Source organism: Grus americana, chromosome 10, assembly GCF_028858705.1.
Source record: "Grus americana isolate bGruAme1 chromosome 10, bGruAme1.mat, whole genome shotgun sequence".
Taxonomy (NCBI): Eukaryota; Metazoa; Chordata; class Aves; order Gruiformes; family Gruidae; genus Grus; species Grus americana.
Window position 1 is genome coordinate 17,922,848 of NC_072861.1, and position 24,851 is coordinate 17,947,698.

The following is a 24,851-nucleotide window of genomic DNA, read 5'->3' on the forward strand; positions in this document are numbered from 1 at the left end:
AGGTGAGTGTTACTACGTCAGCTATGCTCTTAGATAACGTGCAATTTCTGCTGATCAAAATGATAGGCTTGGAATGTAAATAAATTCCATCACCAAGCTTCCCCCCCCCGTCATTGCTCTGCACCCCATGTAGTGATACCACACTCCATGGAGGTTAAACATCACACGTGGGAGTGGTGACGTGCGACGTGCATCAGATCTCCGGGAAGGTGCGTGGTGGAGCGTGAGACCCAGAGTGCTCCAGAAACAAGCTGGTGTTGGAGGGGCTGCTGGGTAGCATTTACCTCTCCATGCTGTGGCAAAGTCATGAAGAAACACGCGCGGGACCTTGTTTCAGCTGCAGACATGCCAGGTAAGCAAACCATCTTACGCAATCGTGCCTCAGTTTCCCTGCCTGAAACACCCAGCTGTGGTGCTTGGCTTCCTTGTTAGGCACTAGGACACACAGCCAAGACAGTGTTAGGAGGTGCAGCCAAGCGTTACGTGGCAGCGCTGCTGTTGATTTTGTTTCCCTTTGCCTGTAGTCATTCACGGAGTTTCCTTTCCAGCTCCACCCTCACTCAGGGCTCTCCAGGGGCGCTGCCAGCCCCCCACCTTCCCCTCTGCCCCTCCGCCTTTGGGACAAAATCCTGTTGGGACAAAACTTTGGGTTTTGGATTTGGTCGGGGGATGCTTTGGGAGAAATAGTGTGAGGGGCAGGGAAGGGTAAAGGTCTGGGGGGCGTGGGGATGCTTCCGGGGGCTGGGGATGCCGCGAGGGGGGAACGGTCCGTGGAGGGCGCGGATGCTCCAAGGTGGGATGCCCCGGGAACCGCTCCGGAGGGGACGCTGCGAAGTGGGATGCTCGTGGGCGGCGGGTTCCGGGCAGCCCCGGGGGTTCCGGGCGGGAAGGCGCAGGGAGGTGCCGGCGGCGGCACCGCCCCGGGAGGGCGGGGGGCGGGTGTGGGGGGGCGGTGACAGCGACACGTGCCCGCCCCGGGACCGCGTTTGCTGCGCGGGTGCGGGAGCGGCGCGGCGTGCTGTGCCCGGCGGAGATGGGCGGCTGCGGGAGCTGCGCGGGCGGCGGACAGGTAACCCCCGGGGCCCCCCCGGTTTCACTTCCCCGGGCAGGGATCACCTCTCGCCCGGGGGGGCTGCGGCTCTGCGCTCTGTTACCGTCTGCTCCGGTACTTGGCACGTCCTGCCGTGCCGGTTCAAACACCGACTGAGTTCACTTTAAAAGAAAATTCTCAGCTGCTGGTGGTGGGGGGTGTATGTGTGTGTGTGTGTGTTTGTGTCCTGGGTTTTTTCTTGAGACTCGGTGGATTTTGCCTGTTTCGTGCCAGCCAGATTGTTATCGTTGTCCTTACTTTTCCAGGTGTCCAAGAGAACCAACTTGTAGTGGGAGCCTGGAGGTTACTCTGCACTTTGCTGTGCATTGCTTTAGTGATGCTGCGTGACATACTTGGACTTTTTTTTTTAATCTGTATTATAAAATTACATTGGAGAACTCCTCTCCTTTCCCAGCCAACTTTCACTGAACTGATTCATCCCCATGTGTACTTGCTTGCTGAAATTGAGTTGGTTATTGACTTAGGTTAAAGAAATAAGCCACTTAAAAAATATTCCCTAGAATGCAAACAAACAAAACAAACCCCAAACAAACAACAAAGAAAAACATTTGCAAAAGTGCATCAATGTAGCAAAGTTGTTTTAAGGGAAACTTTATGGGGAATTTAAGGACTGAAGGTGTAGCTCTTTACAAACACTGGAACAGATCTTTTTTAATGAGAAATAGTCTAATTTTTCAGTGATGTTAGCATAGCAGGACTATGGCAACTGGCAAGAAAGCAGTTGGTGCCCTTAGTTTCATGACAAAGCACGCTGAAAGCTGAATTACTACTATGTGGCATTAAGAAAATAGGAATTCTCACCTGGATATTTTTGCATTAATTTTCCATGATTAAGCTGTAAAATTTGTCATGTGTTTTGCAGTGATCTTGTTTCATTCTCAGAAAATGATACTGTTGAGTGGGTAGACTTAGCTGTCAGGATGAATGGATGTATTTGAGTAATAATCTTATTTGATTTCTTGCTGCTCTTCAATACCATTATAAAATGGCTTATTGTAAAGCAAATAGACTTTCGTACAATGTAGCGTGAAGATGGATTCAGCATGTGTAGTTTCACTTTGCAGTAGCTGTGGGAAGAACAACTTGAAGAAAAAGGTGCAGAGAGGAAACTTTCATTTTATTTCTTCAAAAATTTTTGCCACTTTTTTCATAGAGATGTTAAGTTTTGTGCTGTTAAGAAATGTTTAACTTTGATTATATTAAAGCAGCTATAGAATAGTTTGTAGTTGTGTGTATTTAAGGTGTCGATTAAGAAACAAGGACATGAGGAAGGCCACCGCTGTCGTTGGCGGTTGGTGGAAGGTGGGTATCTAAATAGCACGTGGGTTCCTGTAATCATCCCCTTCTTGGCTAGTGCATAAGACTGTAACAGAGGGCTAGAAGTATTGCTTATCATATCATTTGAGGTAATTACTACCATAACTGGCTCAACTTCCCTGCAAGGTGTTTTTTCCCCCAGTGGCTTTTGCATTTAATAATATAAGCAGATGTTTTTCAACTAACTGCGCTGATGAAATTTGTCTTACTTGAACAGATAATTATTCAAAAATGTAACTGCTCGGGCAAGAAACGCTTCTGAGGAGAATAGTGGTTGTGCTTTGAATGTTGAAATTCAGTGGGATTTGGGGCTGCCCGTGATGAAGCTGGGGTCGGGTTGTGTGTGTGGTCGGGGTGGGCTCAGGATGAGGGATAAACCTCACCCCAAAAGCTACTTCGTTCTTCCCACTGAGATTTCCAGGCAGTATTGAGTGTCTGCTTCTGCTGGTTTAGTCTACGTTGTGCTGATTTGCCCATCTCACCTTTATAACTAATTCCTTATTGACAGCTGAAGGTTGCCACGAGGCCTCCACCAGTAGCCGTGAAATTCATGCAGGACACGTGGAACAGCTTGCGCTGTCATTTTGTTATGAGAGTCTCAGGTTTTATTATATTTTGGTCACTCACTCCTATACCATGAACTAATTTCAGTCTGGGGCTTTGAATTTCCATCTCCCAAGGTACGGAGACATGGGGGGTCCCATCATTGCCATGCTGGTTGGGGTCCCTCTGCCCGGGCAGCAGCCTGCTGGCGTGGGAGAGTGGGGAGCTTTACCTTAGCAGAGGAGAGCAAAGCATGCTAAATATGTTCTGCATTTCCTGCACGCCGTTTCCATCCTTGAGTGGAAAATTGCTCCTGATTTCCTCAGATTTGGAGGATTTACGTTGGCGCCCTTCCCACATTCCCATTTTACTTACGGTTGTATTTATTAGATAACACACTTGCATAGAAGCTTGTTTATAAGCAAAAGGAATGTTTTTCCCAATTATTCCTACCAAAGTTAAGCAGTTAGATGTTCCCTGGGTCGTGGGGGGGCTGTTTCTCAAGACTAAATTGATCTTGCAGGATCACGAGGCTGTCAGAAGCACAAGCACCTTGAACTCTGATTTCAAACTGAGTATCAGCCTAATGGCTGTACCTGGGTGCACCGCTATTTTCTAAGCTGTTGATGCTATAAAATCAAATCATAGAAGCAGAGGGAATATTCATATTTAAGTGATTTGTGTCTCTGAATAGCTAGACTTTCTTTCTGTGTTCCGCCTCAGGAGTAACTCCTCATTGCCTCTGTGTGAGGGTCCTCGTGAAACCAAGAACGATAAGAGAAACTGGGCCAAGTCTCCTGTGTTTGATCAAATGATTGATCATCTTATTATATGCTTGGCAATTTCTCTCTTGAAGGAATTAGTTTGGGTGTAACTACAGGTTTACCAGCATTGCCACGGAACGGGGTGATCGCTGTGTGGGCAGACAGTTTTGGTCCAATTTAGTGATCACTAATAAGGAAGCCTTGTTAATGGAGGCTTCGTTTCTTAGATGCGCCCCATCTTCCCTGGATTTTGGGTATTGTGTGAGTAGTAAGGTACTACAGCTGCGCAGACTGTCCTGCCCGGAGGATGCAATCTCCTAAAGCAAGCTCAGCTTTCGGCACCCGCAGTGCTGGGGTAAATACCTGCGTGCGTGGACTTCTGTTGGCACTAACTCATCGTGTAGTTGCTCTGCAGTGACATAAAGGAAGCTCTTGCTGTAATTTTTAAGAAGTATTTAGGAATTACTAGTTCTCTTATTTATCAAAAAATGCAGTCCTTTAAAAAAAGCTGCACAGCCAATCATAGGCAAGTTTTAAACCCTTTAACTCATTCTTGCAACTTAAATACTTGTTTAGTTACACCTAATGATAAGACTGTGGAAAATAAGTTGTTAATTAACTTTCCTTTAAAAATTCCTAGAATGGATTTGGACTTCAATTGTTTTGCACTGTGTTATAAAGTCAGACAAATCAATTATCTCAGGGAAAAAAAAGACATTTTCTATGTCTGTTGTGTGGGTGCCAGTTAAGATGTTTGGATGGTATAAGGTTAACCAGGCTCCTTGATGATCTGTACTTTTCAATTAGGAGGAGTCGTTAAGGAGGATAACGCAGAAGAGGGCAAAATTTGAGTGATATGGAAGAAATAGAGAACAATTACTCATAATTTCATATAACTCAAGATTTTAGAGGTGAGAATAAAGGAGCAAAATTCAATGATTTTTTTTTTAAAGGCACTTTGTAATAAAAGGAAATACTGTTTCACACAAGCATAATTTATCTATGGAACTCATTACCGCAATATCTTCCTGTTGCTTAAGATATAAATGAATTGTAAAAGTTGCTAGGCAAATTAATAGAGGAAAAAGTATGCTATGACTGTTAATCACAAGGATGCAGATACAATTTCTAGCTGAAGCAGCCTCTACACCACAGATTTCCTGGAAACCAGGAGATTATTTTGCAGGCAGAATCACTATATAATTTCCTGACCTTATATTCTTTCCCTGAGCATCTGCTTTTGGTCAGAGTTAGAGGCAGCTTCTTGGGCTAAATCGGTATTTGGAGGGATGCAGTTCACGTACATGCTATATGTGATGGAAATTTGGATGAGTGTTTGTCGGATCGCTACTACTTTGTCCAAAATGGTTCCAAGCAAGTTAATGTTAGATGTAACTTCAATTTTCACACTTGGGGGAAAACCCTGCAGTAAATAGTGTGCTCGATGCTGTGTTTCCTTAAGTTGTGATTAACTGGCTATTCATAACCATCTGTTAGGAACGCAGATTGATCTGACATTTTGCAAGGCTCCGCTACAGCTGCAAAGCTTCATTGTTTTATCGCTCCTGAAATAATTGGATTATTATGTGAAAAGCTGGAGGATGTTATGATTTTGGTTTTGATTTCTATTTTCTGAAGCGTATACCGCTTTTTTGTAGGGAGGCTTATTTCTTTTGTTGTCTTCACATAAGCAACCTGCTGACCGTTAGGCATTTTTTTAACTTTTGTTTTTGATGCTTACACCGCCTCCTGTTAAACCCCACGTCAGGGCTGATGGTGACAAATTGTGTGTGTCCGTGCTTTCCCGTTGACTTCAGCTTCTGCTTCTCTAAGGAAAACAGACCCTTGAGCTGGAAGTCTTCAAGGTTGCTTGTGGAATTAGAGCTGGAACGTTTCCAGTTTGGTCACAAAGATGTCCAGCCTCCCCTGCCACCAGAGACAACCCTCGTGGTTGAAGGTAGGATGCATAGTGTGACCATTTTTGGTCTTGCAGGAGAGCATCTTGGTAACACTTTTTGGTGGTCCTAATTAAAAGTAGTTAGCTTGATTGCTTGCTTATGGTTTCTTGGTTAGTTTATGGTGAGAGTTGGAGATAAATGACCCAGAGGTGACTCTTCTGCCTGCCGTGGTGGGTGCCTGTTTCATATGTATTTACACAGATGCTCCTTCACTAGCTTGTTTTCACTTTCCCACAAAAACAGCCTGCTAAAATACAAGCAAAATAGTAATGTAGGTTTTTAGATCTTTGTTTTGTTTTGTTGGCCTTTTGGGATGGGGAAAAAAAAGGGATATCTTATTCATATCCTTCCTTTCTGGAAAGTACTTGTACCCTTGACAATTCTTCCTGTTGCCCACTCCCAAGAACTACATTTGTAGTCTGCAAAGTAAATTTTGCTTTACTGGAAAGTTTAGGTTTGGGCAGACTTCATTGTTTTGGAAATTCTTGGAATTGTAGAGCTTTGCTGCCTTAAGATCTGAGATAAGAACTAATTTGGAAATAAAAGATTTCCAGCTCTGTGTAACACTATAAATTAAGATGCAGAAGCAGCTCTGTTAGAATTTGAGTGTGTGCTTTCATCCCTCTTTGCTCCTAAATAGATAAGGCTTACTCTAGAAGTAAGTTTTGGCTAGGACAGGGTATATAATCTAGGTTGCTTCATCTCCATTAAGAGATTATGAATGGAAATGAGATGGCCATACTAATTTATTTGAGCAGGCATTTGGCTTTGTTGCTGTTGATGTGGAGGTCGTGATGATCTGGAGCTGTCAGCAAGGATGGGGCAGACTCTTTTAGCTCACCTTATCATGGCTGTGAAATTGTTTTTTAAAAGCCTGGCTCGCTTGGGTTTAAGTGAGAAGGGATTATGGAGCTCAGTTCTTTGAAATTTTATTGGATACAAGGTCCCCTTAAAGTAAAATCTTATCGAACCTAGTGTTTTTGACAATTCCAAATAAAAATATGCAAGTGAATGAAGTAACATAACTCGACTCCTTGTTGCTGCTTCCCTGGGTTTCAAGTGGAATGTTTTTTGCTGTCTTCCCTCATGGGAAACATCTGCAGAACCAAATGGCAAATCATTAATGTTCATTCAATAGCAGGCTTTGTTCCCGGTTTCTTGTACTTGGAAACAATTAACTGTAGAGTTTTGTTTTGTCTTGTTTTTCTTTTTGAATGCAAACATCTACTTCCAGTTATATATTCTAGTGGATTTCACAGAAGTCCTGCTATTTGGGATTGATTGTAGTTATTTTACGCTCCCTTCCCAAATTCAGATAGTGGTAATTGTGATAGTACCTTTGTGGTTGGGGTATGATTTTTTTTTTTTAAATGTATAAGTGACTGAATTATGTTTAACTTTATAAAACTATAATTTAGGACACAAAGCTCATTACTAGCTAGGGGAACACATTTGACTTTTGAAATGCAGCCTGTTTCCTCCAGTTCGGGAAGGATTCTAGTTCCTAACATCCACCAACCAACCTTGGATGTCTCAGAAACACTTAGCAAAAAATCTGTCCGGCCTTTGATACTAAGCAAATGAAAGCTGAAGACAATCAAGCATTCATCTACTTAAGTGCAAAAGTTGTTTGAACCAGACAACCTCCTAATCTATTTAGCTGACTGTGGGCAGTTTGTGTTTCAGGACACTTGCCAAATTAGTGACTCTTGCCCATATCTGCTAGACACAGGTAACTGGAATGTGAGTAGCTCTGAAATCCATTAAAAAACATTACTGCATCTTGAAAGGTTTTTATTCACACTTGTTGCAAAAGTTTTGGTTTTGAGCTCTAAGTGGTTTTAATCCATGTAGAAATACAGGAGATGGAATAATTATGATAGCTGAATTAAAATGCCTTTTGGTGTTCACCAGAACTAAACATCCGCAATTAATAAGCTCTGCTTTTTGTTTGTTAATTGTGGGCTAAGTGGTAATAACTTCTGCACTTTAAACTCAGTTTGAGAATACGTGAATAGGGCATGGTAATGACAAGCGTAGTGGTCAGTTGGATCAGTTCTAAACTATCCTGCCTGGAGCTATGAATGTATGAAAGGAGAATTAAAACAAATAAATAAATTAAAAAAGACCCAACTGTGGTATCAGCGTACAGATGAGCAGCCAGTGCGGTTGGGCAGCGTGAGCAAGGAGCTGTAGATATGCTTCAGGGAAGGTATTTAAAGTTTAGCAAACTTTACCCCACCCTGCCTATGGCAAATTTACCCCAGATGAATCAGGACTAAAGTGTTTTTAAGGACTGTGTAATGTATATACAATTTTTCACAAAGAGAGTAGTTTGATTTGGACAGCACGGGTCTGCCGCTTGGATGTAGCGTGCCAGGAGCTCTCTGTTTGGACCTAGGATTTGTTTTCTTCAGTCTCATGCAACTGAAATGGAATAAAATCCAGCAAGCTCTGGCTCTAAATGGAGCATCTCTTGAATTCTCTTTAAAATACTTTTATATTGAGGTTTGGGTATCTCATGCCAACAGATAAGGTAATCACCCCGCCATTTGATGGTGTACAGTGGGAATGAATAATGCTTTTAAAGATGCATGCTAATTCTGCCATGAATCACTGGTCCGTGACAGCGTTCCTCAAAGCGTGGGGTGTTTCCTTCTTCCCTCTTCTCCCAAAATGCATTTAAGGGAGATGTGAATGAGTAATGTGTTGTGCTGCAGATGCTGAAGTGAGGCAGGCGTCGGGATCGAGCACTGCTCTCCGATACTGGCGTTAGCCCCGACTTTGGGGCTGATAATAATGCCAATGAGCCCAATTCCTACGTAGAAGCTGCCTGTAACTACAGTGAGGGCAAAGACGTGCAAAATGAAAGCTACAGAGCAGGTTTGTCATATAACCCAAACATCTTAAAAGAGCTGAAAGTGAATTTTAAATTACTTCCTCAAGCGCAAGTAAAAGAGGTGTCATCCTAACTCAGCAATGCCAGTATTTGTGTTTTGGGGAGCTTTTTTATTAGCTCCCTTCCAGGAATGTACCAGAATTAACAAAACCAGGCTTTACTATGGAGTTGAGGTTCTCTGAACTTCTGCAGGTAAAATCCTGAGCAGGTCACTTAATATTCAACCCTGCATGGGATTGTAGCAAATTCTTCTGTTTTAATTTTTGACCCTTTTATTCGAACTTAAATAGTTACTGGCATCATAGTTTTGTGGCTTTCTTGATAATGATTTCAGTATTTAGGAGCTTCAGCTTTAGCAAACCGAAACCCCACTGTTAAGATGAGGGAAGTGCCAACGTGTCATTGCTAAAGAACATGAGTTAAATTTGCCAACTTTATCTGATCTTCTCAATGGGAAAATAATGCTGTAACAGAACCCAGACAGGGTGAATATTTCTAGTGCCAAGAGACTGAAAACTCAAATGGTGTACGGAGCGATAAACCTCAAAGCTGCTTCTCTTCTGTGAGAAATGACTGGCATTTAGACATGCATGCTGGCATACGTTTAGTCTCTATAATTGGAAAAAAAGGAGGTTTTAGGTTTACACTGTCGTTCGTGTACTGAACAGTTTATTGTCATGACTTCAGGGGAGCAACATGACTGGTTTTAGTTGCATGCATTGGCTTCTTCATATTTACAGTACTAAGTTATTGTCCAGGATGAAATTTATTCACCAGAATCAGAGCTATTAATAAGGAGGATGAAGCTCCTCTAGTCCAGGAGAAAGATATATTGATGTATTTGCTTTTCTGTGTCTAACAGGATCTTGCTATTGCTAGTCTTACCCAGGAGTCAGGCTGGCATAAGCAAGAGAAGTTTTCTTGGCATTAGTGATTTGTTTGCATGTATCTCTTTTCTGCATTGTTTGTTATCAGACTAGGTGTTTTGCTGCTTAACTTTATGAAGTTAGCCGTATAACTTGCGGCTTATTCTTATTGTCTAAACTACTGTCATCTCTAAAAGCATAGCTTATTGCCGATTGCCAAAATTTCTCCTAAAACTGCCTGTCCCCCCGCTTTCTGTAGCAGGGATACCATAACCTTATTGCCATTTAGCCAACACAGAAACATGGTTTTCAAAGATCTTGATTTTCAGTTGTTCCCTATTAAATATCTGCTCCTGCTTCAGTATTTTTCTGAGCGTCTTATCTCAGGATCCTTTGTAACTGAATTTTGGAGTAGCTGAGGATCCATGAAGCCCGCTAAAACATTCGTGTATTATGAAAAAAAATAAAGTGGGGAACTTTATGCTTAAGTTATCACACATGTAACACGGGCAGACTTGTGCAATAGTTCTCCATAGTCATAGTTGATTTCTTGGAGTTTTGAGAAGTGCTGTGTGTCTTTCAGCAGTACTGCCCTAGAAAAACGTACCAGTGACAAGGAGGGGTTTTTGTCTCCCCCCAGTTATACCTGTTGTAACCCGGAGGTAGGACAGATTCAGTGAGGCTGTGAGTCAGTGTCTTCTGAGGCAGAGAATCTGATGACTGCTTTGAATGCTAAATATTTGTTTTATTCTTCATTTAAACTCCCCTGTGCCTCTCCCAGGCTCTCCATTTCATTGTGGTTGTGGTCTCTGTCCATCATCAGTCTCGATAACAGTTAATTGTACTGATGAATGTGTGACAGCGCGGGAGATGGCACTGAAACCCTTCAACATTTGGTGAAACCAAGAGCTCCCTAAGGGAAGGGTTTATTTGTATGTGGGTTTTCCAGTCTCCCTTTCAGCTTTCTCAGTGGCAGTGCACCAGGTAGCTAAGTGTAGTGATTTTCTGTAAGGAGACTTGTGGCTCTTGCAGAACATGAGGGCTATTACTGGTGCAATTCCCTCATTCACTGATACGCTACAACACACCAACCTCTCTTTTCTTTAGGGGCAGTTGCCTTTGAATTAAGAGACTGTAAAAACACTGGGTCGCTTTATCTACAGATATACCCAAACCGTGTGGAGACGTTAAATGTGAAAAAGAAATTTAATCGTGCAGATCAATACCCATTCAAAATAATCTCAACTCTCCTGCGTACCCAACTTTCACCGTGAGCTCTGGCCCCGGCACGTGCCGCGTTGCTGGTGGGGAGAGGAGCGAGCTGCAGGAAGGAAGGAAAGAGGGCAAACTCTAACTGTCCTGTTCAATCCAAGTTAGCATCAGGCTATTTGTATGGATCAAAGGTGTTCTGTTTATACCTCTTTGGTAAATTGTCATTGAATAAAGAATCTTGCAGAGCTTTTAATAGATCTTTCCTTTATTATGACCGAGTTTTGATAAGTAGTGTGACAGTAATAGTTATTTAGGGAGCAATGCTGGCACATGCACAAGTCATTTGCATGTAAGCACAAACTTTTTCTTTAAATCTGTGACTGAAGTGCTAGTAAGAGGCACTGGCTGATTCGGCCTCCGATTTCCTTCCTAGGTTTGTTTTCCCTGAAAGCTATGAAAAGGGATGATCTATTTCTGTGCACCTCTTGTTATAAAAATATACTTTTTGTTATGAGAGAGGTGAACAAGGGCTTGAAGGAGAGAGTGAGGAGGAAGGAGGCTGCAGGGCTGGATTCCCACCGGAGCTCCTCCAGACAGGCACAGACTCCTCCAACACGCGGCTCCCTGCTTCTCTCCTGATCTTGTGTTTCTCCTCGTGTCAGCCCTGATAAAACCTCTCCTTTTTCTATTTATTTTAGAGCTTCCCTTATCTCATTCTTACTCTGCTTGTACCTACATCTCTCCTTCTCCTTGCTGCTCATCAGCTTTCCCTCTTCCCCTGCTCCTGGAGGTGCCCTGCTCCAGGTACCACCTTTCCCAGGCATCACCGGAGGTGATTGGGAACAGGGAGGCAAATTATAAACCAGATATAGTCAATGGTAAAGAAATATCCTGATTGCTGGCTTGATCTCAGCACATGGCACAGCGCCTTTCATGTGCCCCCTTCCAGGGGCAAGACCTGTCGCTCCAGGATCTTTCTCGGAGTCTGGTTTGATGCGCACATCGTCCCCCGCAGTACAGGGCTGCGGGAAGCATGTCTTCACGCATAGGTGTCCCCGGAGAGGGCTGATGCTGGGCAGCTGCGACTGCACTGTAAAGGTGGTATTTGATTGTACCAGCTTGGTACGGTCCCGTCAGTTAGATTGAAAAGGCTGACGGGGCCTTCTGGCTTGCACAGGTACAATGAGAAACTACGGTATTTTGAAGGAAGCTGAAAGAGTGGAAGGAACTTGTGAAATATTTTTGTAAAAATACACCCAAACACTTCCTCCTTCATTTCCCTCATACATACTCATCATTTTTTTTTCTGTTTTTGAACAGACAGAAACAAACTGAAAGCAATACTTCTATAAGCTGGAGGCAGGTGCAGGGTTTTTTTTCAGTAATTTTCACTTTTAGATGCTATTTTAAGATGCTTGTAGCAGCTGGTCGTTCTGTTATTTCTCCTAGTTACTGTCTGCTTGTAAATGTTGAGAAGAAAGCTCTCCAGATTGTGCAAAAGAGTCTCTAAGGAGTTAGAGCATCCCTGTTCCTCTCTTGTGTGAAAAGTGGAGGAAGATCTGTGCTTGTTTCATGGCTGTGAAAGATGGAGCTCATCACGTTTGAGCCAATTAAAAAAAATGAAAAGCCAAGCATGGGATCTAAAAGCCCAGAGCCTAAAAACCCAGAGATCTGTAAAACCCATCCCCCCCCCCAACCATCAAACCCAAAACAAAAAAAAAGTCTTAAGATGCCTGTATTATCTGCATATAATAAACATGCTTTTCTTAAGCTTTGTATTTACCCTGGATAGTATTTGTGATCTTCTGCAAGGACTGTAGATTTCTTTCGGTTTACATCAAGAAAATAAGGCTGGTTTCTTTTGGTCATCTTATTTCCATTCAAGCATTGAAGCCTATAAAATGATCTTTTATGAAGCACTTATACTGTTTTGGCTGACAGCAACAGATCAAGTTTTATTTTATATTTTATTTATGTTTACGTTTAGCATCCCACTATGCTTTGCAAATGGATCTACAGCAACAGAGTGATAGAAGAGCAGGATCTGTATCAACAGACTGGCATCGTTTGAAGCCCTGCAGGGAAGCCTAAGCTCAAAGGCAATGCCAAGATTTGGAAGCTGGACATGACCCTGCTTTTGCAGCAAGTCGCCTGTGCAATGAAGACGTTAGCTACAGTTCAGCAGTGCGCTCCCTTGGCTTGTTAGTACTAAAAATAATTCTAACACTGATTTCCCCAGGGTAATTAGCCTGTGCAGAATCAGACTGAGATTAGACTTTTTCTGGTGCCTTATCAAATTTAAGCTCAGGTATTTACCATATGCTGTAAGACACAGCTGCAGGAAGAAAAGGCTGTCTCGCTTTCTCGATGTGATGTACGTATCTAATTCAGCGCCCCTTGTTAGCTCCTGTGACCACAGCCGGAGAGGAATGGCTTCAGGCCCACCGAGGTCAGCCTTTCGTGTCGGACTTGTTTTTACTGTAAAAGAAGCGCAACGCTTGAAGGTGTTGATAATCCAAGGGACATCCTGCCCCTGGTAAGGTGTTCCCTTTTCTTTTAAATGTCACATGTGAGTGTAACTCGTGCTGGGTTTGGAATGCTCCAGGGGAAACTGGTAACTCTGAACAAAGGGTTACTTTATTTGGATGGTATTTTCTTATCTCCGTGGCTGTTGATTCTTATCATAAACCAGATAAGTACTGAAATAAGCCATTGCAAAGAAGAAGTTGTAGGTTTCTTTTTTGCGAAAGTAATTCCACTCTTTGTAGTAATGATTCATGTTTGACTGGGTTCTAGACACAGTGATGGGAAAAACCTGGGGTACTGAGTATGATCTGTTATAGAAATAACCACCCAGGACATATGGTGGTTTAGCCATCCGGGAGCTATTTCCCTGCTAATTTTCTTTTTCTCCCAGGGAGGAATGGTTTAACTTATGGTTCCTAGGGACAGAAGGTGGGTTTTATAACACAAAACTAGCAGAGGGGTATGAAAAAAGGATCCCAGTCCCTTTCCCCCCCGATCCTTTTTCTCCTTCTTTGTCACCCTTGTTTCTGAGCGCGCTAAACTCAGAAATTACAAATCTAAAATGGTTATACTTTTAGTATAACTTTCAATAGCCAAATACTGTGCTACATAGCAGAAGCGTAATTAACTTTGCTCGTGTCTTGAGCAATGTCTCCTGTGTTAGGTTTGAAGGCAGCAGATCTGTGGAGGCAGGCAGAGGTTGGGGTGAATATCCTGTGCCGGAACAGCCAGAATCAACAGAGGTTTTACAATCAGGGAGTTTCATTAGTCCCTTCCAGTTGGAACCTCTGCGAAGACGCATGCAAGATGAGGAACATCTTCCTAACAGCCTCTAATGCATGTTAGGATTTTCGGCTACGATGGGTTTAAATGTTGGCCGGTGTTTAGTTGTAGCTGAAGACACACTGGCTGAATCGGACGTTGCGAAGGTGGACGGCATGCAAAGTGACCTAACGTTTTCACCTTAATTGGATAAGCAAATTGAGTACAGTGATTACGAGATTTATGAAAGCTGTAATAGTGGTGGTGGTGTGCTCGGTTGCATTCTTACCTTCTTGCTGGCGTTGAGGAAGCTTCTTGATAGCATAAGCAGGGAGCGTTTCGGGGGTGCTTCAGTGAGCTTTGTGCACTTCTGGGTGTGCAGGGAATGATTACTTAGTGAAGAAAGACAGTGTATTCCATAATTTCCAATATGTAAATCAATTCGGGTTTGTTTGCCAGTTTAGTTATATTGCGCGCTTTTATAATGTTTTCAGAGTGTCTTGCAGTATTTCTCACTTGTGGCTTTTCTGGCTCCCTGACAAGACAGTGAGGTAGAATTGCAGAATGATTTCTCTAGGCTTTCAACGCCATTTGAAATATCTCTTATAGCCACCTGTTACAACACCTAAAAAATCATTTAGCTCTAAATATTATCACAATTAAAGGAAGTACGTAGGGAGTGTTATAGTGAAAGAAACCAAAGCACATTAAAAAAACAAAAAAAAATTCCCAAGGACCATAACTAGAAGATACTTAAGGGAAGATAAAATGCTAGAAATATTTGTTATATCAGTCAGATGGTGAGCTGTGACCAACCTGGTTGTTGCTAATTCTTTTCTTCTAGCCCCTATTGCCCCCAAAAGAGGAGAAGACACAGCGTAAGAAAAAGATATAATGGCAGGTGCAATCAAAAGTGGTTTCTCTGAAGGTAGAGATTAAACTATATGGATTCTGGTGAGCATTTGAGATTTAGCAGCATATTAAAGAGTAGACTGAAGAAGATAGGCTAGAAAGATATTTCTTATTACATAAGAACAAGGAGCCATTCAATTAAATTGAAAACAACAAAGCTAAAATTGCTAACAGGAAATGTTTCTCTTGGAATAATTCCTGTTTGCAGCTTTTTGCTACAATGTGCCGTTGATGCGAGGAAAGAATAAAGAGGCCAAGAATTTGGCAAAGCACGCTTTTCCCTGTGGTTGCTTAGGGAATACTTGGCGATACGGTTGGCACTGAACTTCTGAGGCTGTGGAAGGAAGAGGGAAAACTTCTGGCCTGTGGAGGATAAGGAGTATGTGAACAACGTGTTGGTACTGACAGCGCATTTTTTTACAAGCAATAGAGAATGAGGGTGTATTGATATTGCTTAGTACGGTAAAGAAAAGTAGAGAAAAATTGATGTAGGGAGAAAGAACAGGCTGGTTTTATGAGGAACTCGCGCCTTGGTTAGGAGCAGGAGTTGTGCGTGTGAATACGTGCCAGTGTGGCACGGGGTCCCCCAGGAAGCCTGGCACCCCTGGCTCCAGCACTGTGCTGGCGGGGCGGGGGGGGGGGGGGTTGGTCCCCATCCCTGGTCTTCCAGGGCATCTCTGGGGAACAGATTTATGGTCATGGTGGTGATGCATGTGTTTTCTGTGTGAACTGGGGGAGTGAAGAAAAAAAAAAAAGCTGGTCTATGGATGGCTGATGTCAGAGTGCATTTGCCCTTCAGACTGTATTTACCCTTTTCTAAGATTAGAACAGATTGTGTATTTTCATTTGTGTGTTATAACCATCATTTGGATTACTCTGTTTGTAAATACCATATTTATAAAAGAAAAGTTATAGCTGCAGCAGGAGTGTGGGTGTAAAGGTTTGGAGGTGGAGCATGGCCAAGCTCCTTGGCAATCCAGGGCTGGGCTTGCTGCTTCTGGGGCCTCAGTTGAGGCAACCCGGTGCACCCTGTGCAGCAAATATCATCACCGTGTTGGCCCAGCGTAGGACCTGCTAGGTGGCAGGTAGCTGGAGCCATCGCTGCTGTCCTGACCAAAACCCAGAAACTTTCCCCCAATTTTTTATCCTGTTGTTTTTTTTTTTTTTTTTCACTGTGATTCTGCCTGGCTTGAGGGCTCTGCTCATTCTGGGTTCAATGCAAGTGGGTCTCAGAGATACAGTGTGGTCCCTGCACCATCCTTGCTGACTGGGCATTTCTATTCAGCGACTGAAGGAACGTAGCTGGAAAAAAAACATTCAACTGGGGGAAAGTAACTGGAAAAACCTACAGGAACAAGCCTGCTGCTAGGAAACAAAATCTCAGAGCAAACAAAATAAAAACGACAGCAGTGGGTCGTCAAAATGAGAGGGGTGGAGAATAACAGGAAGGGAATAGGAAGCCTTGGGAAGTGGATGTGGAGCTGGTCCTGCCTTTATTTACAGTGTCTTTACTGCAGCAGGTTTCTACACATGTAGGCGAGCAAAGCAGAACGCGCTGGCAGCAGATGAGTTGTTTAAATGAGTCCCAACAGTGGCGTTTCATAATGTTTTGTGCAAATGTGTTTAGCCTAATAATGTCTGTTGTTGGCATGCGATGTAACACTACCAAGGAGGCCTGCGGCTGCTTTGTTAAGTTTTTACTTAAAGAAGGAAGAGCCTAAGTGAAAGCTATCAGCTGATGAGAGGAAATTCAGCCAAATTTGGTCTCTGGTGAGCTCGTGCTGGGCATTAGGTGCTGCTCCAACATGGGCTTTCCTACCTCTCTGGTCAAATGTATTAGGGTTGGCATTTATTTCTTTTCTCCTGTCCCTGTAAATCTGATTATCTTGCACTTTGCCCTGAGTTTAGTGAGAAAAGAAAGCCCCGCCGTGCCTTTGTGTGCCTCAAATCTCCCTCTGTGAGGTTCAGAAAATTGTTTTTGCCTCTCAGTGATGCTGTGAGGGGAAAAAATAATTTCAGTCTGTCCATGTGTACTTTGATACTGGGTCTGACTTTTGGAGATAGAGATAAAAAGACTGTGTTAAGCTGATATATCTGTACTAGCACACCTTCCTATTTGGGCAAAATTTGTTGCTGCCTTGTGAATGCACGTAATGCCATTAAAGCTTATTATTTTTTGTATGGAATATAACGATGCTGATATTAATCACCAATATAAATGGGGGGAGGATTGTGCAGCTTTAGTTATGTAGTAATACGGTTAAAGCATTTTTTGTAGATGCCTGAAAACTCTGCAAGTATAGTGGGGTTAGTCATAAAATTATTTAAATGAGTTATTAAGTAACTGGCTATACAACTTCATTCAAATTAATGAATGCAAGAGTAGATTTTTTTGAAAGCAGACAGTGATTTCTCTATCTGTGTTTATCCAACAGTTGTATTACTGTTGCCTCTTCTGGCGTTTTCCCTGGTGATCAGGAAAACAGTGAGAGAAGTAATTTTTGGTCAACTGTGCAAATACTAGAACATAAGTGGGCTATAAGTTTTGGAAGCAGCAGTCATGTAGTTAACGGTATACGTTTCTACGGATATAGGTATCTGCTCGAAGCTCTGTGTGTGTGTCTTTGGGAATGTAAAGGAGTAAATCTGCAGTATTCATCAGCTTTTTTCTTAATGAGTTTTGATGATGATTTGACTGTCTTTGCTTCACAGAATAAGGATGGTTACGCAGCTGTTAACCACGGAAGACACTGTCCGTGAGGATATTCCTGTGTGCAGAAGAGGTGTCCATTCGACCGCCCCCCTACAATGCAGATACAGTAGGTGATCTTACTTTGACTCTTTTCTTCTTGTCCCTCCCGACTGTGTAAATGCTCAGTATGAATTAACTCAAAGACAAGAGCCCACCAGCAGGTTTTCAAAATCTGTAAATGATCCATCTGTCCATTTTCGTCCTCATTTTTTTAATGAGAAAAATTAATTCTGCAGTGACGATTTTCACTGGCAGTGGGTTAACGTAAAGGGGTATTTGGGGGTCTCAGCTGGGGTTTCTCATGTCCTACATGTCCTCTTCAGCCTCAGACACTTAGGTTATGGAGCTGTTTGGCTTGTGCTTGGCCACTAACATGTCATGTAAGAATTCATGTAGCCTAGGAAATGGCAAAAGAAAAAAGTTGCATAGCCTGGAAAAGCATCAGCAGAAATTACGGTGCCAGCTTTGCCAGCATTTTTTGCGTACAAGCGTTATCACGATTTAACTCCCATCAGTAAGCTTTCTACAGAAACAGTTTCAAATTGGATAAATCTCAAATTTTTGCAAATCGCGACTTGGCAGGAGAAGAAGTATAAGGACTCCTCTTAGCAATCAAAAAGTAGTGGGCAGACATTGCATTTTAGTGTAGGATTAAATACTTGTTCTGGCTCTTTTCCGCCTAAATAATCAAATCTACCCACCAGGTTGTATTTGGAAGCACTTACTAATGCGGCATGCTTTGTTTTAACTGTTTAGAAAAATGACTGAAAGTTTCAAGATGAGACAACATGAATCATAATCTATAGCGGCTGTTCACTTTCGTGATTGACTTGTCTTCTTCCTACGTTCCTTTTAGTCACCCTGGGAATCGCTGAAGCAGTTTCGTGCAGGAGGCATTGCTGAGATTCCCCTTGCAGCAATGGACTTGGATAAACCATCCGTCTGGGGATCCCTGAAACAGAAAACTAGACCCTTCCTGCAAAACCTAAGCGTGAGGAAGACAAAGAAGAGGTCTAGCAAAATGGTGGAGAGGAAGGTCCACTCCTTGGACCGACGCCTCAGCATGTCGGTGCCTGACATGCTGGAGGTGGAGACTGTTACGGAAGAAGAAACGACTTATTCGAGTACTCGGGTGTTGTCGAGCTGCTCCCCCAAGAGCTTCTCCAGGTCTGTGGTGTCCCTGAAAAGCAGAAGCACTTCGGTGAGGCCGGCGGGAGAGGACTGGCCATGGGCACCGCAGCAGGCGATGTGCACGGAGGTGACAGTCGCCCACCCGGACACGCAAGTCGTGGGCAGCCCCGTGTCCGAGGGGAAGAGGAAATCCAGTGATGACCTCTTTGAGCTGCTGCAGAGAGCTCGTCTGAGCGCTGCTCTGTCGGATGAGGGGGCAGAGGTAGGTGCTTGGGCACCAGCTGGGCTCTGCGGCCGTCTTGGGCTCGTAGTGCTTCTCCTTAATTGCCTGGGCTATAAAGGGATGGAGGAGGGGGTCCTATTCAAGGAATGAATGGGGGATAAAAATAAGCATAAGCCATACATGATATATAAATTATTGGAGGCTAATTCCAATATCTGTTCTGTCTGGAGCTGCAAAACACCCTGCTCCAATTTTTATTCTGGCAAAGTTAAAATACTTCAGATTTTTCAGATTTGTTGGAATTGCTCACTTAAGTCAAAAGTTGGTGCAGCCTTCTTAGCTTGAAATGTGCTGCTGATACATTTGCCATAGTTATGCTTTTCAGCTAGTATAGCTTTACCAGGGTTGCTGTATAGCAAAATCAACTTACCATCTGCCCATTCGTGACCCAAATGAAGGCAAGAGGTGAAATGTGACGGGTGAGCAAGGTGAACTCTGCCTGTACCTGGAGTTAACCAAAACAAGCACGTGATGGAGAACAGTGAACATGTAGCATCATGCTCAGGGCTGTCCTTTGGGTTTGCATTGCGATTAATTGCAAAACCAAAGCGTTTCCTCTGCATTCCCCGTCTTGTCTCCCTTCTTCCCTTCTCCCCTGCCTCTGCAGTCAGTATTTCTGTGGCTGGACATAAAGTCCCATGAACAGGAGGGTCAGAGTCCAATGTGCTTCAAATCTGACACAAAACAGTCATTCCTGCCTGGCCTGAGCGAAGTGGGGAATCCTGGGGCGTTGTACGATGGCTTTATAACATAGACAGCGAGGTGAAGATTGTGGCTGTGTGAAAAATTTGGTTTATTTATGTTTTGTGGAAGTGTATATCCTCCTGTTGAGTTTTTCACTGGGAAGGTTAGATTTTGAACTTTGTTTTGAGGCCTTTTCACCCATAACCTAGATGTTACAGCTATGGTAGCTGCTTTCTGTAGTCATCCGAGATGCAAAAATGGGAAATAGACATTTTGGTTTAAAGTCCTTTGGGAGTGGGGATTTCACAGGTTAATTAACATTTTTTTTAACTGCATGTTCAAAATGATGGTTAGTGCTGCTATGGGGAAAATGATCCTTTCTGATATAAAGCTGCTTGTTCTGCACCTCGAAGGTCTGTGTATCGTTGTCAAATCAGTGTTAGCTCCTAGTCTGTTGTGATGCAAAGTGTCAGACCGGTAGTTACTGACCATCACTTTATGAACATGTCGTTATTTTAGGAGTTTTTCCTAAAATAATGATAGCAGCAGTTCTTTCCTGCTGTTGCAGACCAGAAACTCTAACCTAAAATTTACCGCAGCAGCACCAAAGTTAATTCTAAAACCTGCTTTGACTTTGGGCAAACTAAGTGCTTTTGGAGAGGGAGATACTTGTATAGTGATGGAATAGTTTAACTTCAAGTTTCTTCCAGACGCACAGTCTGAGTCTCACTTATTCTCTGCAGCATTTAAATCTTTCCCAAATTGGGTATTTGTATATGTGCTTGTGTCCGTAAATCATTTAATATTTACTTTTATACCAAATCATCTTGCTATGTGAATATCCTACCTTCCTATAGTCTGCCTCCAGTTACTGCAGAAAGAGATTTTTTCCTAAAAAATACATAGCAGAGTGTGAAGTAAAGAAAAATAGAAATAGATGAGGAATATTGAATTAACTTAATAATTTTTAAGTCAAATTTGGTAAAAACCATCAATATTTAGCTGTTCGTGAACTTCATTGAACAGCTACAAAATTTGTACTGTCCCCTCGGATGGGGACAGTTTATTGCAGAAGTTTTGGTCTCCTAACACTGGGTGGGGTTGCTGCGAGGAGCCTGACAATAGCTCGCACCGTTCTTTTGTGAGCATCCTTCACTGATCAGTGAGGCAAATCAGAAGGCAGGCAGATCCCTGGAACAAAACAAACTAAAAAAAGCAGAAATGTAGGTTGAGCTTTCTTTCCCCCTGAATTGCTTGTCACATGCCACCTACTCATTTCCTGGTTGTCTTTGGTCACCCAATATCATCAGATACTTTCCGAGCCTCATGCATGAGCTCAGTGTGAGCTTGTGGTTTTTACACTCGTCTGAACTCTCAGTACAGAGCTGTCAGCGGTCGGAGCGTGGCATCTTCAGCAAAGGCTCTTGCCACATGCACCATATTTCCATTTGCTACGAGATTTACTTTCTCTCTTCTTTACTGCAGCCCAGCAAGGCAAATCTGAAGGCTGAAGGAGCAACAGAAGTTGCCTTGAACCCCTCCCCGAGTCACTCGGGTTGCAAAGGGCACCGTTAACGCCACTTCTTGCAGTTGGGTTTTGCTCGTGGCCATGTGTCGTTGTTGAAGTGCTCTAACACCGCTGCTTCGTCTTCTTGCTGACGCCTTGCAGTGAGTCACTGGCAGCCCAAATCCTTGTGCCGCTGCTGATGCACTCAGTGCCCTTGTTTTTTGAATCATTTTTCTGCAGAAACCAAGAGGAGATAGAGGTGGCAAAATTGTCAGGAGGAACATTTGATTGATTTTTTATATATATATACACACGCATTCATATATGTATACTCTTGTTTAATTTTGTTTTTACACAACTACAGTTGGGACTATGACCTACTTGGTGGATGTGGCTACATTTGTTTATGCTTTAACGTTCAGAAACATCGCTGTAGTTAGATAAAATAGAGATTTCCAGACCATGTTTTCAGAGAGGGTTTTATCTATATTCAGTGATCTCACTGTAATTAGCTACTTAGACTGATAGCAATTTATGTTATATGGAGTTAAAATGAAAAAACAAGGTTTTTATTTGAAATTATAATTTTTGTTCAGAATCATCTATATAATGCAAGAAAACAAAAAGCAGAATAAAGACAACATTATAACTTTGAGGGTAATTTTTTATTATAAACTATATCAAGCCAGCAGAGAATACTTTTTATTATTATAATTCCAATACGGTTCTTTGATTCTGTGTTTATGCCATGTAAAACAAGCTGTAAAGAGAAACCATCACCAGTGCCAGTGATGGTGCCTGAAGGAGACTCCTGTGAAGCTGGAGACTACGAGAAATGCTAGGTTTAATGTACGCAAGTGAGATTTTATGCATACTAGTCAGGAAATTCAAAGTTAGGGTTCCCCTAGCAGCTGTAACTCAGCTCTGTTGTGCGAGAAAACTCTGCTGCTGCTCTTTATGATGATAATTTTGCTACTTTTAATGTGTTTTTGCAAGGTGGCCAAGTTATGATTACTGTGGGAACCATAATGTTAAATTTTGTCTGTCATGCAAGTGAAATTTTACTTGCAATGCCGGATTACTGTACTTTCTGATGTGTTTGGGGGGAGGAAGAGGAGAATAATTATGGAAAAGCATATTTATATTTATTTCATCATATCAGTATCTCTAAGATTTATGATCTCTGGTGCAGGAGCTGTTTCTTTTTTTTTTTTTTTAATGTTTGTATAGTGCTCCACACAAAGCAGTGCTCATCTGAGAGATTTGGATGTTACCACGCTGCACATAACATTTTCACATGAGGATCGAATTCCCCCTCGTGTGCATTTCTGTAGACTGAGGTTATACTTTGCATAAATCTTTGTATTTGAATAGGCTGTGACTGCCCTGCATTAGACCAAAAGAGTTACCCAGGCACGTAGGTTCTCCTCAGCTAAAACGGGGATCACAGGCTGTCCCAGCAGTCAAAATAGCATCAGAGTTGTCTTGACCGATGAGTCCCTCCTGCGTGTCCAGACAGTCTAGATGCCGTGCCACCATAGCCTCAGTATTTAGGAAGAAACGTTTGACTTCCTCTTCTATGCTGGGCACCAGATAAAAATTCTTTGGGTCTTCCAGTTACTGCAGAAAGTGGGGGGATGTCCAGCATCTTTTTTCCCTTTGACCATTTCTTTCTAACTTCCCTGAGCTTTTTTATTTTTGAAAAACAAACAAACAAAAAAACCCAATCCAAACAAAACAAAACTTTTCCTGGACCTTGCCTTTTGGGTGATGAAGGAGAAATTGTAGTCAAGCGAGAGAGCAGCTGGCTCTCCAACCCCCCGGGATATTGCTGCTGCTGCTACTTCTGACATTTTTTTATTTCATCTTAGCGAGGACACTTGGAGATTCAACAAATAAAATTCTGCTCGGGAATAGGGGTCAGCATCGCAACGCTGACTGATAAGTCACCAGGCGCGATAACCCTCAGGCATCAGCAGAGTTTGTGTAAGGACTGAAAGCACAGGTCTCTACTGGGAAGGAGAAGAATTTATTCCAATAGCTAGAAACAAACACTTTTTTTTTTTTTTTCCCCGATTAAACTCAAGAGACTAAGCACAGTTACTGTAAAACAGGAAAAAGAAATTTATATCTAAATTATGGAGGGGAAGGTTCTGTAAACAGAAGTAAAAGTATTTCACTGGTTACACATACTGTATGAGTACTTTCTTGACTAATGCTAGGAGTATTTTCTTGATCCCTATATTACTGTTGTCTGATTCACTGTATCTTTTTTTTATAGTACCCATGTGGAGAAATGGATCTAGACTCTTCCATATCGTCTCAAATTTTTGATGATCAGATGGTAAGTCCTTCATTTTAAAGCATTTGGAAACTTCATCAGAAGCACAAATTATTTTAGTTCTAGGTACTTTGCTTCTACACGTTTAAAAACCCAGCAGGTGAAGAAGCTTCTATAGATTTCTCCAGTGTGGTTTTTTTGGTTTGTTGGGTTTTTTTGTTTAGCGGTGGTTTTGTGCTTTTTTCTTTGTAGTAGTGCAAAGCAATTGCTAATGTTTTAAATATACCTGAATGCTCTGGACATTTTTTTAAGTATTCTATAATTTCTATGTTGTACTGGTAAATGATGAGAGCATCAGCATAAATACTGAAAGAGCAGCCCAGGAACAAACTGGATTAAAATAAAGACAGCAAATACCTTAATTTGTAGGGTCTGATGTACAACAAAACCTAAATTTTAAAGCAGTGTGAAAAGGCATTGGCAGTTTTGACACGTGCTCTTCTCACGTAAAGCGTATTTGCCTATTCCGGATGAACTTCTCTACCTTTGCCCTCCGGTAACCTCTCAAGTGCTGTCCAGAGGCTGGTTTCACCAAGTATGCCGGCTGGATGATGATGATGATGATGATGAGGTGTGTAACCCTGGCAGCATCTCTGATGAACAACAATCCTCTCGAGTTTGCTGCTGTAAAACCTCACAACTAGCGTTGATAGCCCGCTGCTGCGTTTCTGTCTTTTAGAACTGTGTAAAGAAATGCTGTCCTCTCAGTAGCTATGTGACATGTGTACTCAGATGAGTATGAATGGACTCGATCCTTATGGGTCCCTTCCGACTTGAGGTATTCTATGAATGCACAAGAAACAGCTAGGAAAAAAAATAATAATGAAGTAAGTTGGTAAGATTCAGAAAATCTGTGCCTGTGCATGCATTTATGATTGTCAATATTACCACTCATTTTCAGGTCTTACCCTCTTTGTGTTACCCCTTGCTTTGTACCTGACACCCATAATTAGTTATTTGTGTAATGAAACAAAGCCTGGGAAAGTTGGTGGTGGGTGTTTTTTTTTTTTTTTTTCTCCTTTCTGTAAATGATTGTCCTAAGGAGAGATGAGAACTTTGTCTCTGTAAAACTGAGAGAACACCTGCTTCATTCATGGTCTGCTTCAGGAGGTGTGCAGTGGTGACTGATTTCTTTGTTCTCCTCAGGCTCTGGAGGAAGCAAACGATTGCTTGAGTGACCTGCCCAGCCCCTTTGCCTACCTGCTGACCATCCACCTGAAGGAAGGTCGGAACCTGGTTATCAGAGATCGCTGTGGTGAGCCCCACCTTTCATCTGATTTCCG

General features: G+C 42.5%; 1 protein-coding gene across 4 annotated transcripts in view; it reads left to right on the forward strand.

The window, feature by feature from the left end:
* Positions 1-223: 223 nt before the first annotated feature.
* Positions 224-24,851, forward strand: part of MCTP2 (multiple C2 and transmembrane domain containing 2) — a 122,273-nt gene continuing 97,645 nt past the window's right edge. For 2 of the 4 annotated variants that reach the window (XM_054837047.1, XM_054837051.1), the window contains exons 1-5: positions 955-1,069; positions 17,583-17,689; positions 18,479-19,015; positions 23,509-23,571; positions 24,715-24,823. In XM_054837047.1, coding sequence (XP_054693022.1) covers positions 18,542-19,015; positions 23,509-23,571; positions 24,715-24,823 — 646 coding nt within the window. In that variant the 5' untranslated portion in view covers positions 955-1,069; positions 17,583-17,689; positions 18,479-18,541. Of the gene's footprint in view, positions 353-954; positions 1,070-13,032; positions 13,207-17,582; positions 17,690-18,478; positions 19,016-23,508; positions 23,572-24,714; positions 24,824-24,851 lie in introns of those variants that run through there. The other 2 variants (XM_054837048.1, XM_054837049.1) reach the window with 2 other exon arrangements.